Here is a 13,665-nt window from a genome sequence, read left to right on the forward strand (position 1 = left end):
GTCACACATCCTAGTGGGTGGCGCGTTTACAGCAGCCTTCTGGAAAAAAACAAGCTAGCTAGCTAGTTTTTTTTTCTCAAATGGAAACCGCCCCGACTCACTCGAAACGTTAACTGCCATTTTTTACACAAGATTTCAATAACCGGCGTTGACATCGTACGCGTGGCTGTTTCACGGAGCTGTTAAAACGGGCGAAAGGTACGTGTTTTGCCCGCTTTCTGCCACAGCTAGCGCGCTAGCGCTGACGTCCGTTAAGAATGACAGCAATGGCGCCCGTCCGCCTGCCCGTCGTCGTTGTCGCAGATGAAGGAGTATTAATGGCTCCCCGTATCGCTGACGTCTGTTGACGCGGGTCCTTGCGTGCCAGTGACTAGCCAGAAACTTGTGCAGGGCGCAGCATAAGTCGCCCATAGACCTAAAATACTATACCGTGACGCGCAGATTTGGATGTAGCGAGCGAGCGGGCGAGGGAGTTGGGATGGCAGCGGGAGAGACGTTCAGTCACCTCGCAGTGTGTGCGGGAAACACTGATGTTCGGACTTCCTTGCCGATTTAGCTGGCTGGCTAGCAGAATTAAAACTATGACCAACACCGCCTCGTCCTTGCGGATTCCTTGTACCTATAACCACAGTGAGCTCGGTCGGTTTGGCTGTGTGTTCTGTTATAAACCCAACTCTCACCTAGCTAACCTGTATATATATTTAAGTGCACGGACATGAGGGTAAGAAGTAGCCGGGTTAGCCGAGTTGGCTACCTATCCGTGTTTGATGATGTTCTTCAAGTCACCTAAATGCGGCTTGCACAGATGCAGACGTTTACGACGGTGGCTGGGTGAATTACCTGCCGGTTATCGTGCTCTGTTCGTATCTCGCATTTTACTTTTGTTCGCTTACAGTCACCTGGTTTGTTAGATTCAGAGTTAGCTAGCCTTACGAACCTAGTTCGCATGATTTCAGGTACCGCAGGACGGGGCAGGCGGGCTAGATGGACAGCCGAGCGAGTGAGTTCAGCGACGGACGTTTTCATCAACTCGTCGCGTATTTTATGTGGTGGTGTTTGTGTAACCCCACATTATATATATATATATATATATATATATATATATATATATATATATATATATATATATATATATATATATTTATATATATATATTTTTTTTTTAGAGATCTTGGTAGACACGGGTTTAGAGGCGATTTTGTCACCATCAACGAACAGCTTGGTAGGCGCTGAGCGGTGGCGAGTCGGAGCGCGCGCGCCCCTCGCGAGGCGAGTCCAGCGCGCGAGTCTCGGTGGCGGTGCAGCATGCTCCGACACTGCGTGCGCGAGAGAGGTGCGTGCTCCGTGCCGGAGGGGCCAAGTGGGAGCACTTGACTAAAGCTGTGCTCTTCAACATCAAGGTAGAACGACTGCGTTGCCATTCTGCCGTGAACGCGCCCACCCAGTGAATGCACCCACACTAAGTGTACATAACTTCTCAGAGCAATGACTCACAGAACTGACCTTGTTTCTCTGTAGTTATTGAGCACGCCAATGTTGGCACTCGGGGAATTCTTTTTAAGAGTTGATCAGACTGCTAATGAACAATCGTGATTGTTTGTATTTGCAGTGGCAATGGAGGAGGTGCACCAGAATAGCAGTAATGGCACTGAATCACAGACTGTTACTATCCCTACAACTATTACAGCGTCTCAGTTGTCGCAAATAACTCAGGTATTTTTAGGGGGTTTTATGTTGAGAATGGGGCAGTTGTATTTTTATTATCATTTGGTTGCATTTTTAAGTACTGAGTAATGTAAAATTACATTAATGCATGTGTTATACGCATTATGTAGATGTCTCTGGGAGGATCACCAGTGACGGTGGTACAGCTGCCTGGAGGTCAAATTCAGGTTCAAGGAGTGATCCAGTCTGCCCAGCCATCTGTTATTCAGTCTCCACCAGCACAAGTTCAGGTGCGCAAATCTTGGACCTGACTGGTTTTCCAATATGCAATACATGTAGTTAGGGATGTAAATGAATATTTAAATAAAAGGAACGGCCAAATGACGTGTTCCCTTCATGAAATCATACTGCAATTTCAAATTGGCAGCATTAAAGGGAAATCATACTTTTAGGCTTCAGCAGGCTTGTGTATGTTTTTTTTTAGTTTATTTTTTACTGTTTAGGCAAACACTAACATTTAACAAGAGTCTTGCATTTTAAATGGATTTAAAAAATAAGAATAATGGGACTGCAGCAGTTTAATACTATAACTGAAACCATGGGTTTAAAGACTCCAGTTTCATTATGCTGTTATACATGTGTTGGGAACCATGTTCTGTTTAAATTTTTACTGCACAGTGAACATGCATCTACACTGAGAATGTAAAGGCTTGGTAGACTTATTCAACTTTTCCACCAACAAAGTGCTGGTGCTGAACGGGCCCATGTTTCCACTGGTTTGAGAGCTCAACGATTACATATGTGGAAGTGGGCGTTTCCTAATTCGAAAAGAAGTCGGAAGAAATTGTACAAACCGCATGGTGGAAGAAAATTGTGCTTCTTTCAGGGCACATCTAATTGTCCAGAACCTACATTTTCAAGACCACCAATGCTTCACTGCTGTTTTTTCTTTTTTTTTGTACTGTGGGTCTCTTGCGTTTAGTTGTAAATAGAGGAAGTGTGTAAATTACGGTACGTGGGGACACTAGGGTTCCACCCTTCAGTTGCATGTGTGACGGCTTCGTTGGTTCCAGACCAATAAGTTGACTAGGAAGGTTAAGTAAATATTTTTTTAAAAGGCCCTGATTTCATGATGAATGTGGGACTTGGTGAGTGCATTCACATGCACTTAATAATCCGGTAACTGCAGAAAATCGTCCTACATGTTTACATGCACTTGGGTTTTTACATAATGGCAATACTCTGACATTACATAAGTAGAACAATAATCAGATTTCTACTTTGCAAGTGGCCCAAAACCTCAAATAATGGTGCAGTGTAAATGTAAAACTTCAGGCGATATTTTGTAAACATAGACGCTCTTTACTAGGAAATATAGATTTTTTTTAGAAAGTTATAAATAGTGCTCAAATTTTACAGCTTTCTTCATAATGGTGTAAAGACAGAAACAAACGTTTTTAACAAGTGGGTGCTGCATTTGATTGTGCTAGCCACTTCTGGGAGAGCTCTACACTCTATCCAGTTACATTTGCCTGCATGTACAGACTGAGAAATCAGTGTAAGGGTTTACAGGTTGAGAAATAAGATTATCGATGATAAATTATGATTAGTACATCCAGCTATTTTTATTGTATTTCGTAATTAAATGTTTACATGATTACACGTATAATAAGATAACTGGAGAAATCCATTGATCAGACTATTAAATGTAGAGTTGCACAAGGCATCGACCATTAAGTGCTTTACAATACAATAATGTAGCAAACGATTCAATTGTGTAACTTTAAATGCTTTCAGTCGTGAATATAGCCCTGTGAATCCCTCTAGTGGCAATGGCTTGGGGTCAAGGTCTTACAGTTTGCCCATCTTTCCAAAATGTTCATCCACCCTGGGTCAGTGAAACACGTCATTCACCAGTGTTATGAAGCATATATTTGTATATGAAGTGAATTATTTGTTTGATTTTCACCTTACTTTCTGTGGGTGACAAAACTTTTGTCTTGCCAAAATCTGACCTTTCTGTGTTCATTAAATGATCAGTATTTCTGCAGTAAAGCAAATTTATTTTCGTAAATTACATCTCATTTGGGAGGGTTTCAGCTTTCATATGAGTCAATTCCAAAACCAATCGATGAATTTAAAGTCAGGTTATAAGATTTTTATTTCCACAACATGGATAAGCGACAACTTATGTCAGGGACTGTAGGTAGCATAGCTACGCTAATGCGAAAACCGATCTCACGGGTCCATAACTTAAGGAATATAGTGTGGACATACTTTGCTTACATCACTGATAAAGATGGCCAGCTGAGTGATGCAGCAAAACTTGTTTGCAAAAAGGGGTTAAACATCCCCACCGTAGCCTTTAAATTGTCATTTATCGAGTAAAGCTACCATTACATTTGTGTTAGCCAGACACACTATGGCAAAGACTCCAAAGAAGCTAAGACTACACGGAGCAGTCTGAGGACACTGACTGAGAGGAAAATGACTGACAGAAGACCATAGAGACACACTGGATTTCCTAGATAAGGAATACCATACAGACACACCGGATTACCTAGATAAGGAATACCATACAGACACTGGATTTCCTAGATAAGGAATACCATACAGACACACTGGATTTCCTAGATAAGGAATACCATACAGACATGCTGGTTTTCCATATCGGTTGAAGCATTTCATTTATAGTTCTTTTACTTAATTTAGCTTAAGATTTAGTTTAAAAATCTAACTTTTGAAATCTGATTATTCTGTATTCAATAGTCTAAACATTTTATAATTAGACAATGGAAGGACATTATATTATGGAGTGGGTGTGGGTGGATTGGGGTATGCCAAGGTATTACTTTGGTATGGAGAATTGACACCACACATAGTATCAAAGTCAAAATTCTGGTATTGTGTATGTGTATTCATTGACATTGGATTTAAAAAGGGTAATTAACCATAAATGGTAACAGCATGCAAGATTCTGTGAAAAGTGCCATTTTATTTAATCATTAATGATTTTAGTGTCCTGTAATTTACAAAAAAGGAAAGAAATTGCACTCTGTAACTTGGTGTTTTACACCCAGTTAGTAGTTAGTGTATTATACATTGTCATACTATTATCAAAAGATGGTATGTCCTTGTACACTGACTAATTTATGACTGCATTACATATACTGTAGTCATCATTAGTCAACCGTTTCATTCCTAGAAGCGTATACATTGCCATGATCAATTCTATATGGACAGGTTAGGACATTCAAGTAATTTAAAGATGCATCTCTCTCTGCTCATCAGAGCATTTTCTGTAGAGACTCTGTAGACAGAAAAAATAGCTGTACCAAAAGTTTAACATATTGTAATAATTTTTAATGGCGGCATTTCTGTTTCTAAATTTCTGTGTCATTAATCTTGTGCATTTCTAGATACAACCATAAATCCAGCAACTAACCTTAACCCAGCATTAGTTATTGTATGTCATTTACTGAATACAGAATTTCTGGAGTCCAATCTAAACTGCAGGAGAATTCAAATCTTGAAACTGTAGCTAAGCAATGAGTTCAGTATTCTTGCGCGTGTTACGTGTGGTATGATACATTATATTTTTGTGAACATGTCATGGTTTGTTTTGCTCTCTGATATCATACTGTGCTGTATGATCCACAATTATTACATCAGTACTGATGTGCGAACATTATTCAGCACTTCGTGTATTTAATGTGGTTAACTGGGAAACAGTGCCTGTTCTCCTGCAGTGGTGTTTAACAGTAGTGAGTGCATTATTATTCACAGGGACAAGGATCTGATAGTGAAGATTCTCAAGACTCAACAGACAGTGGAGCCTCAAACCAGAAAACGAGGGAGATTCTGGCCAGGCGTCCATCATACAGGTCCATACGCATGTACTCACACCAGGTCCATACGCATGTACTCACACCAGTTTCTGTCAGCAAACACATTTAAAGCATCTTTAACATGCTTTGCTTGGACACCTTTTCCATACCATTTTTTTTTTACCTCAGTGTCTGCTTTGATGTTACTTAATTACGTTCCTACGTTTTAACCTTGGCTTCTCCTTTTTTACGCTGTTTAACTAGCTGATTGATTTTTGGCCAAACAGTTTTCAGTAACACTACTCTGTGCACGTTTTAAGACACATGCACATTTTAAGATACAAACACACCAGCATGTTTTATTTGGGGGGTATATATTTCTTGAAAATGAACATTATGATGCTTATGGTGAATAGTTTAAGTGAGTTCAGATGTGTTAAATTCCTTTGTTTTGTCTGTTTGATTTTTTAATTCTTATATTAGAGCCAGTAACTGGAGACATGAGAATTACTGAGAACTTCACTGTACAAAAAACAACAGCATGTAAATTGACCAAAGAGCACATCCTGTTTTAAGTCTGCTTTGAAAATAAAAGCGTGCAACTCTTTCAGAGCTACAGTGCCATCTGCTGGACAAAAACAAATCAACCTCTTACAATTAGACAGTCACTATTGGTTCTTTAGCCCTTGTTGCTCTCTGTCTTGCAGGAAGATTTTAAATGACCTCTCAGCAGAAGAGGTAGCGACTCGGAGTGAAGGAGTGGAGGATACCTCTGTCTCATCTACCATGACGACTGTGTCTGTGCCCACACCAATCTATCAGACCAGCAGCGGCCAGTACAGTAAGAAGTACTTTGTTTTTAAGTATAATAGTACACACGTTATTTATAAGTTATAATACAATTATAAAGTCCCATGTGTGGAGTGAAAATGTTTGGGGATATAATATGCTTTTGCTTGGCGACATGTGCGTTAACTGGTTGAACAGATGTCGGATTACAACAGTTTTGTTAAGCCTTAGACATCAGATTACAGGTGTTTTTCAGTTCTGTCTTTAGGGGCTTTGAAACAGTCTATCTGTGCAGATGCCAGTACAGTTATACTGGGATAGAGTTAATCTACGATGTCTACTGGTTTTTTATGACTGTTGGAAAACTGCTCACTCCTGCACACTACTTAGTGAACCTGCATGATGATAAAGGCCAGATGTTACAACAAATGGCAAAAAATCTCGTTATCTTGTAGAATTCATACTGTTGAACTATATTTGCAACCACATTTTAGCAGCACAGAAATATGCAATTGACTCATGTGTTTGTGGATCATTCCTACAGTTGCAATTGCATCAAATGGTTCTCTGCAGTTGGCTAGTGGTTCTGAGGGGGTACAAGGCCTGCAGACGCTTACCATGACCAACACCAACCCAAGCCAGCCTACCATACTGCAGTATGCTCAGACTGCCGACGGACAACAAATATTAGTTCCCAGCAACCAGGTGGTGCTACAAGGTTAGTGTGCATACGCAAACACTGCTACCTAGGAACCACACGTCGTTGGCTCACGTATTGGGGCTGCATTCTCTGATAATGAATGAACAAGCACCAATGTACTGCAGTCAGACTGTGCTAGTGGTTTACTTAACACCAAGGCACACTACATGACTCCCACGGAGATGGTCACCAGGCATCACACTTCTCCATTCTGCTCTGTAGGTGCGGGGGGTGAAATGCAGGCCTATCAGATCCGCTCGTCGCCCTCCTCGTTGCCTCAGACCGTGGTCATGACGTCACCCGTTATCAACTCTCAGGGAAAGAGTGATGACCCACAGATGAAGAGAGAGATCCGTCTGGCCAAAAACAGGTGTGTGTGTGTGTACATCTGTTTTGTTAGTGATTATCACTACATGGCTGAGTGTTTTTGATATGAGTAACTATAATGTCATTAGTGTGGATCCATGGTGTTCCAGTTCATCAATTAGATGTTCCTGATTTGATTTTGTGCTTGTTTGAATAGGGAAGCAGCTCGGGAGTGTCGCAGAAAGAAGAAGGAGTATGTGAAGTGTTTGGAGAACCGTGTGGCAGTGCTGGAAAATCAAAACAAAACACTGATTGAGGAGCTCAAGACGTTAAAGGACCTTTACTGTGTCAAAACAGGCTAACACAGCCTCGATGCAAAGTGGACAGTACTTGCAGCTCTGCCTACACACACACACACACACACAAACACACATACACCCCAATGTTCATGCGCACAAGGAATTTGAAAATTCCTTGTTTTTATACTACTCATTTTTAACTAACAGCTTAGGAATGGCAGATCAGACAGAAATAAATGAGTTATGGACTAGAAGGAATTATATTCTTTTGTTTGTTTTCCTTTTTTTTCCTCTCTACAATTTTTAAATAACAAATATGAGCAGATGTATATATTTGTGCATGTATCCTGTGTGTACATATGCACACCGTAAATTTTCATGTTATCAATGACCGATTAATTTACCAAGGAATTTTTGTTTCCAGAAGTGCTTAATTAAAAGGTTGAAGAAAAAGTATACAAAAAGAAAAAAAATCAGCTATAAGCCCCTGCCATTTAAACCCTTTTTCAAATGTACTTTATTTTGTATGATTTTTTTTTTTTAGCTGTTTTATTTGTATTATTAAGCTTGCTCCCCGCTTTGACCAAAATGATCCGATATTCCCCTTCCTATTCCATATCTTAGCATCATGACTTTTAAATCATCGATGATCACCACAGCAGGGATTCAGAGACTGATGGGCCAAGCCAAGTCTAAATCGTGTTGGATTTTGTTGTGAAGCTTTTTGTCAATCTACAGCTAAAGAGAGCCGTCCCCATAACCCAACACAGTAGTGGACTGAAAGGGCTCTTCAGAACTTTCATTAAGATAGCTTTTTTTAGTGTGTCTTGGCTTAGTGCATCTGAAGAAATGGCCTTGAAGCCAGGTCTGTATTTACATAAGTGCTTTGGTGGGATTTAAGCAGAGTAATGGGCCATATACCTAATACTGACTTAAAGGTACACTATGTGTAGGAATTAAACTAAAAAAAAACATTTTCAACAGAGTCAAATTATTTGGAAACAAAAGAAATTGTAGATGTTATTTTTAAAGCAAAGTCAGAAAAGCATTTCAGATGTCCGCAGATGCTAGAAAGTAATTACCCATGGAGTGATTGTGCTATGAACGGTGTTTGACTCTGGAAGTGAAAGCCCGATTAGTTGTTTACTCCTGCAGAGTGCACCTTTAAAACAGTGGGGTTTGTGTTGTTGTACTTGTTTTCCTTATGTTTGGCTAAAGCTGTTACCAGGACAGATCAGGGAGCACACCTGCACTTAAACATGTAGGTGACATTGTTTATTATGAAAAGAGAAAAAAAGGACATCAGTTGTTTTGGTTAAGTGAGTCTAAATAAATATTTTTCCAGCTTCTGTACACCTTTTTTCTTTTTTTCTAATTGATCACCTTTGTTCAACAGAAAATGAATACTAATATGGACTCAAGTGATCTCAGCAGATCTCCATAGGGATCATCTTTCCTGTGTACCCCAATATTCCTTCAATGTCACCAGTACAATACACAAAAGTTATTGTGGGCTTCCACCGGCAAAAATTAGTGAATGTTTACTCTCCAAGTGCCTTTCTAGATTTTTTCCCATATGTTAACTATTTCAAAACCAGATCCTGATTGCTGTATCACCATCAATACTGTGAGGGTATAATACACCACATGTGTGTAACTTGTGCCTAGACTAGTGTTGGTTTAAATCCTAGAGCAAGAGTAACTCTGGCGTGTGTTGGGCTCTGTAACTGTAGTACACGGAAACCTTTTCCTTTTCTAAAGTTCTGGTTCTACATTGTCGTTCTTGGCAGTGATTAAAGAATACCAATTAAAATCTTGATAAGGCTGTTGGCTTAATCATACACCTGCAGCTCACCTGGTACAGCAGGTAGAGCCTGGGTGTTAACACCAAGGTCATCTGATACTGATACATGAAAGTAATTCTGAATACATATCTGCTGAAAATGTTAATGTGAACTCACTGACAATGCAAAAGAGGGAGGTTTCAGCTTATTTACATTAGGTTTTTTATATGGTTATGTCTGCATTGATAACATGCTGCTATGAAATCAGTAAGGTTTGAAATGCTATGAAATGTTATTAAAGGGACCCTCTGAATGGTAATATGGTGCTTTCACATCCAAAACATTTTTTAAAGTTTTTAAACTTTAGTGAAATTCAGCCAAACTATTGCATGTATGGTTCATTCAAGATACATAAAAAGCTTCTTGTTAAGACTTCACAAATCTCAAGAAATATTACATATCAGTTGTAAGTTTACATCACTAGCATCTTTATCTCTTTGTTACAACAATATTACAGTGACAAAAGGAAGCGTTTCATGTGCAAAAACATTTTACAAGCACTTTTGTGGGCAATAATTTTTGGAACAGTTTTACAGAATTAAAAAAGATGTAATATGAAGAATACATGTCAACCTACTGAATAATGGCTCTGATGTTTGACCAACCCGTCGCTGACGACTGCGTTCCCATTATTTCACAGCGTAACCGACGATGTGTGGCTTTACGAATGCATTTAGTGGAGCCTTGATGTGGTGCAGCTCCAAGTCTGAGAAACCAGCTGCTTCAATGTGCTGCCAGGTAGCACGAGTGATCTCACACCCGTCACAAAAATAATACCTACAACACACAATCAGGCCACGCACCTTACCCACACATGCATATTATCACAGACCAGCATGAACATGCATAAGGACAAAAAAGGGCAAAAACCTCTAAAAATGACTTTGGTTTAGTGTAATGTTCACTCAGAGGTATGACATTTTTGAAGGTTTCTGTAAAATCAATTAAACCTTGGCTTATGTTACCAGTGCAAACCACCAGTGCTTATGTTAATGGAATAGAATAGAAGAGTACAGTAGAAGACTACAGTGTAGAATAGTGTTTACATAGTAAAATTCCAATGGCACTAGAATAACGGTTGCACACTTAATGAGCTTACCTAACAGATGGAAAGTGTGAGATAAAAAGTTTTAATTATATTTGTATTATGATTAAAATGGGTATGGAAGTGAAGAATGCCGCACCCATCTCACAGAATCATGCACTGGTCTCTGTTCTTGTGTATGTGTGATTGTGCACATCTATTAAATACCAGAATGGCTCGAAAACATGCTGGAAAAAGTATGCCAAGCTTGTTGGGTCTGCCACCACATGCTCCATAAAGAAGAACCCTCCACCCTGCAAAAAAAGATGGCCGCATTTGTAATATGGTCAGTATGGGTTCTACAAAGTTGTTCCAGTGCCAAACACTAATAAACACTCAAGGGTAGGTCTACCATCGCCACTCCAGACTAGTCGAGTATACCAGATTGTATATAATGGCTTAGTTGGTGGTAGTAAGCACAACCACTACTAGCATAATGATGATAAACAACTTGGTCTCTGTTGACCAGCAACTCAGTGCAACGTGCAATGATTACGAAATTACAGACAGACTAAAACTAGTGTTAGCATACCTTTGTGTTTTAAGCTACAAAAGCACTGGTTTTGGCTGCAATAAATAGTTTATTAATTGTTCATTACTGCCCAGACAGTGTACAAGTCTAGTCCTAATTGAATGACTGCTAATACTAATAACCATATATTTACTTGTAGAATATATACACTGTGTACCTTTATACTTATTAAAATGAAAAATTGTGCTTGTGTGACCTGGAGGCTTGTGCAACACTGTCAAATCAAATGGATACTCTTTTTTTTACATAGGGAACAAAATTTGACCAACAGAATTGGTGGCTAAGATGGTTCCTTATTCACGTTTTCTTGTGCTTTTGATAAAATACATGCAGATTATAGAGGAGGAAGGAGTAAGCAAAACTTAGTGCCAGAATAAAATGAAAGGACAGTGTACTAATGTGCATGTATATCATGCAGCATAGGAAGCAGTGGGCTAAAAAATCCAAAGTTGCACTTTGGAGCTCACGTACTGTTTCCTCCACATACTTCCATCCAGTCAGTTAAGCATCAGGTTTCCCCGCTCACTCACTCACACACACACACACACACACACACACACACACACACACACACACACACACACACACACACACACACACACACACACACACACACACACACACACACACACACACACTTCAGAGGCATTGTTTTTTAAACAAAAGATCCAAAAGGAGGGTACGATCAAAAATGTCTTAGTTTTATACACATTTGAGGAATTAACTGTGCAGACCATTTTTGGAAAACAACACAAAAGGCTCTAGTTTTTCTTCATAGCCTAAATGGGACATAGGTAGCTCACTAGCTTACTGAATGTTGGTAGGCCCATTACTCCAATAAAGGCTAATTGTTCATTAGGCTGTAATACTTTAAAGAAATTAAGATATTAATCTAAATGAAGCAATCTGAAAAATATACATTTTCATAAGGCAATAATGTGCAATACACAGTGAAATGAAATTATTTAGCATATTTGTAGAATGTGAAAATACCTTAGTTATGTCTCAACAACCACCTCCCCTGAAAACAGCAGTCTATCTGAAAACCTTTGTACTCACTCGTGGTTGCACAACTGCAACATGTCACAATTATGTTTTCACTTTGCACACAGAAATCAAAGAGGCCTATAGTGAACTGAGCCTAATTTATGATCTACCTGATATATCTATACGCAATGTTACTATGAACATTTTATAAATGGTATTGTTCTTGCCCCAAGCCTTGTGTATTTATTCCATAGTTGCCAGTATACTCAGAGCACCATCTCTTATCAGCATTATAGTCTGTGGAGCAATTTTCATCACCCCAAATCAAATTCCTGTACCCGGTAAATACTGATGAATAAAAGTGATTATTCTGCAGTTAATACAGTTTGTTAAGCAAGACTGTATCTATGTTGATAAAGGTCTTAAGTTGTGAGCTCCAAATGAAACTGATGCTTCTAAAGTACAAAAGTACAAAGTTCTAATGGGGAGATGCTTCTGGATCTCCTGACGATGCCCATATGTATGCCTTAGACTCCAGATGGTTTCAAACCCTGGAGATGACCCTGGCACTTGTTTCATAGAAATAATAATTCATTAAAAAAGAATAATAGTCAATGTAGCTGATACTGAAGACCAGACGTTATTATACAAATTAAAACAGTTACAATTCAACAAACTATGTAACTTTTTATGCGTGTTCAGAGATCTTTCGGGTCTGCTGAACGTTTTCCGATTCTGTCATTAGGTCGATTCGTTCAACTGACTAAAACAAGTATGTTATTACTCGAATCATCATTCAATAAATTAGCAAAGCTAGCTTGTTTACCAAGATATTTTCAGGAAACGCTTTCAAGAGACGATATCAAGCATTATAGAAAGTGGTGTGGACTTGTACCTAGCACAAATTACGCCTATGGGTCTGAAGATATCGGCAGTGTCTGTTGGAACCAAACCGAAAGAGCCATTACTGGAATAAGATCTTTAACCAAGCTTACCGGTCTTAGAACTCTTTTAGCCTCCTGCAGAACCTTAGGCGGGTTGTTTACCGAACACAAAACCAGTGTACAGACTACGACATCTACGGAGTTGTCCTCCACGGCCCTTAAATCCTCCCCAGACGCAACCACGAATCGCTCATACACCAGGTGCTCGTTCTTCGCCTTGGCCATCTTCAAGTAACGTTCGCAATACGGATTAGAATCGATGCATGTGACCTTACAACCTGTCGGATAGTGTTCAAAGTTGGCCCCGGTACCGCAACCAACTTCCAGTAAACGCAGTGGTCCGTTCGGAGGATAGAACTTAGTTAGACTGCGAAACAACTCCCGTTTCTTGTCTTTCATTATTTCGTTGTACCTAAACGTTACCTTGTAGACGAAAGCGGGGAAAATGCGTTTGTAGAATTTGTAAAGCCCACACACCTGCGCCAGATATAAAGGAAACACTAGAATTTTTGCAAGTAGTGTACATGAGTGCATAAGGAGCGCCATGTCGGCCACCAGAAAGATAAAAGCAGCTGCACTCCAAAAACTGAAGCGAAAGCCGACGTGGAGAACCTTTTACGGACGACGATAGCCGTGACACGCCGCGGCGTCGCTACCGCCCCGTGTCCGTGTCCCGCGGTCCCTTTAT

At 39.7% G+C, this 13,665-nt stretch overlaps 2 protein-coding genes across 3 annotated transcripts; one reads left to right on the top strand and one right to left on the bottom strand.

The window, feature by feature from the left end:
• Positions 1-22: 22 nt before the first annotated feature.
• Positions 23-8,939, top strand: atf1 (activating transcription factor 1). Of its 2 annotated transcripts, none has more exons than XM_077014627.1 (8): positions 23-198; positions 1,610-1,713; positions 1,836-1,955; positions 5,452-5,549; positions 6,200-6,333; positions 6,826-6,999; positions 7,204-7,351; positions 7,505-8,939. In XM_077014627.1, the coding sequence occupies exons 2-8, from the start codon at positions 1,615-1,617 to the stop codon at positions 7,647-7,649; spliced, it is 918 nt and encodes a 305-aa protein (XP_076870742.1). In that variant the 5' UTR covers positions 23-198; positions 1,610-1,614; the 3' UTR covers positions 7,650-8,939. The 2 variants fall into 2 exon arrangements, with proteins under 2 accessions (XP_076870742.1, XP_076870743.1); XM_077014628.1 differs by lacking the exon at positions 23-198 and adding an exon at positions 1,381-1,400.
• LOC143521596 (thiol S-methyltransferase TMT1A-like) lies at positions 8,075-13,665 on the bottom strand. Its single transcript, XM_077014629.1, has 3 exons — positions 13,029-13,665; positions 10,683-10,768; positions 8,075-10,207 (listed from the first exon to the last, which is right to left on the bottom strand). The coding sequence occupies exons 1-3, from the start codon at positions 13,521-13,523 to the stop codon at positions 10,060-10,062; spliced, it is 729 nt and encodes a 242-aa protein (XP_076870744.1). The 5' UTR covers positions 13,524-13,665; the 3' UTR covers positions 8,075-10,059.

The sequence above is a fragment of the Brachyhypopomus gauderio genome, chromosome 8 (genome assembly GCF_052324685.1).
Source record: "Brachyhypopomus gauderio isolate BG-103 chromosome 8, BGAUD_0.2, whole genome shotgun sequence".
NCBI classification, from domain to species: domain Eukaryota; kingdom Metazoa; phylum Chordata; class Actinopteri; order Gymnotiformes; family Hypopomidae; genus Brachyhypopomus; species Brachyhypopomus gauderio.

Bases quoted from the DNA above. Each gene is read 5' to 3' on its own strand.
- LOC143521596 (XM_077014629.1), bottom strand. From the start codon at position 13,523: ATGGCGCTCCTTATGCACTCATGTACACTACTTGCAAAAATTCTAGTG. The intron at 10,769-13,028 runs GTAAGCTTGGTT...CTTTTTTTGCAG, and splicing joins CTAAAAGAGTTCTAAGACCG to GGTGGAGGGTTCTTCTTTAT. The intron at 10,208-10,682 runs GTATTTAATAGA...TGTGTGTTGTAG, and splicing joins CATGTTTTCGAGCCATTCTG to GTATTATTTTTGTGACGGGT.
- atf1 (XM_077014627.1), top strand. From the start codon at position 1,615: ATGGAGGAGGTGCACCAGAATAGCAGTAATGGCACTGAATCACAGACT. The intron at 1,714-1,835 runs GTATTTTTAGGG...CGCATTATGTAG, and splicing joins AGTTGTCGCAAATAACTCAG to ATGTCTCTGGGAGGATCACC. The intron at 7,000-7,203 runs GTTAGTGTGCAT...TCTGCTCTGTAG, and splicing joins CAACCAGGTGGTGCTACAAG to GTGCGGGGGGTGAAATGCAG.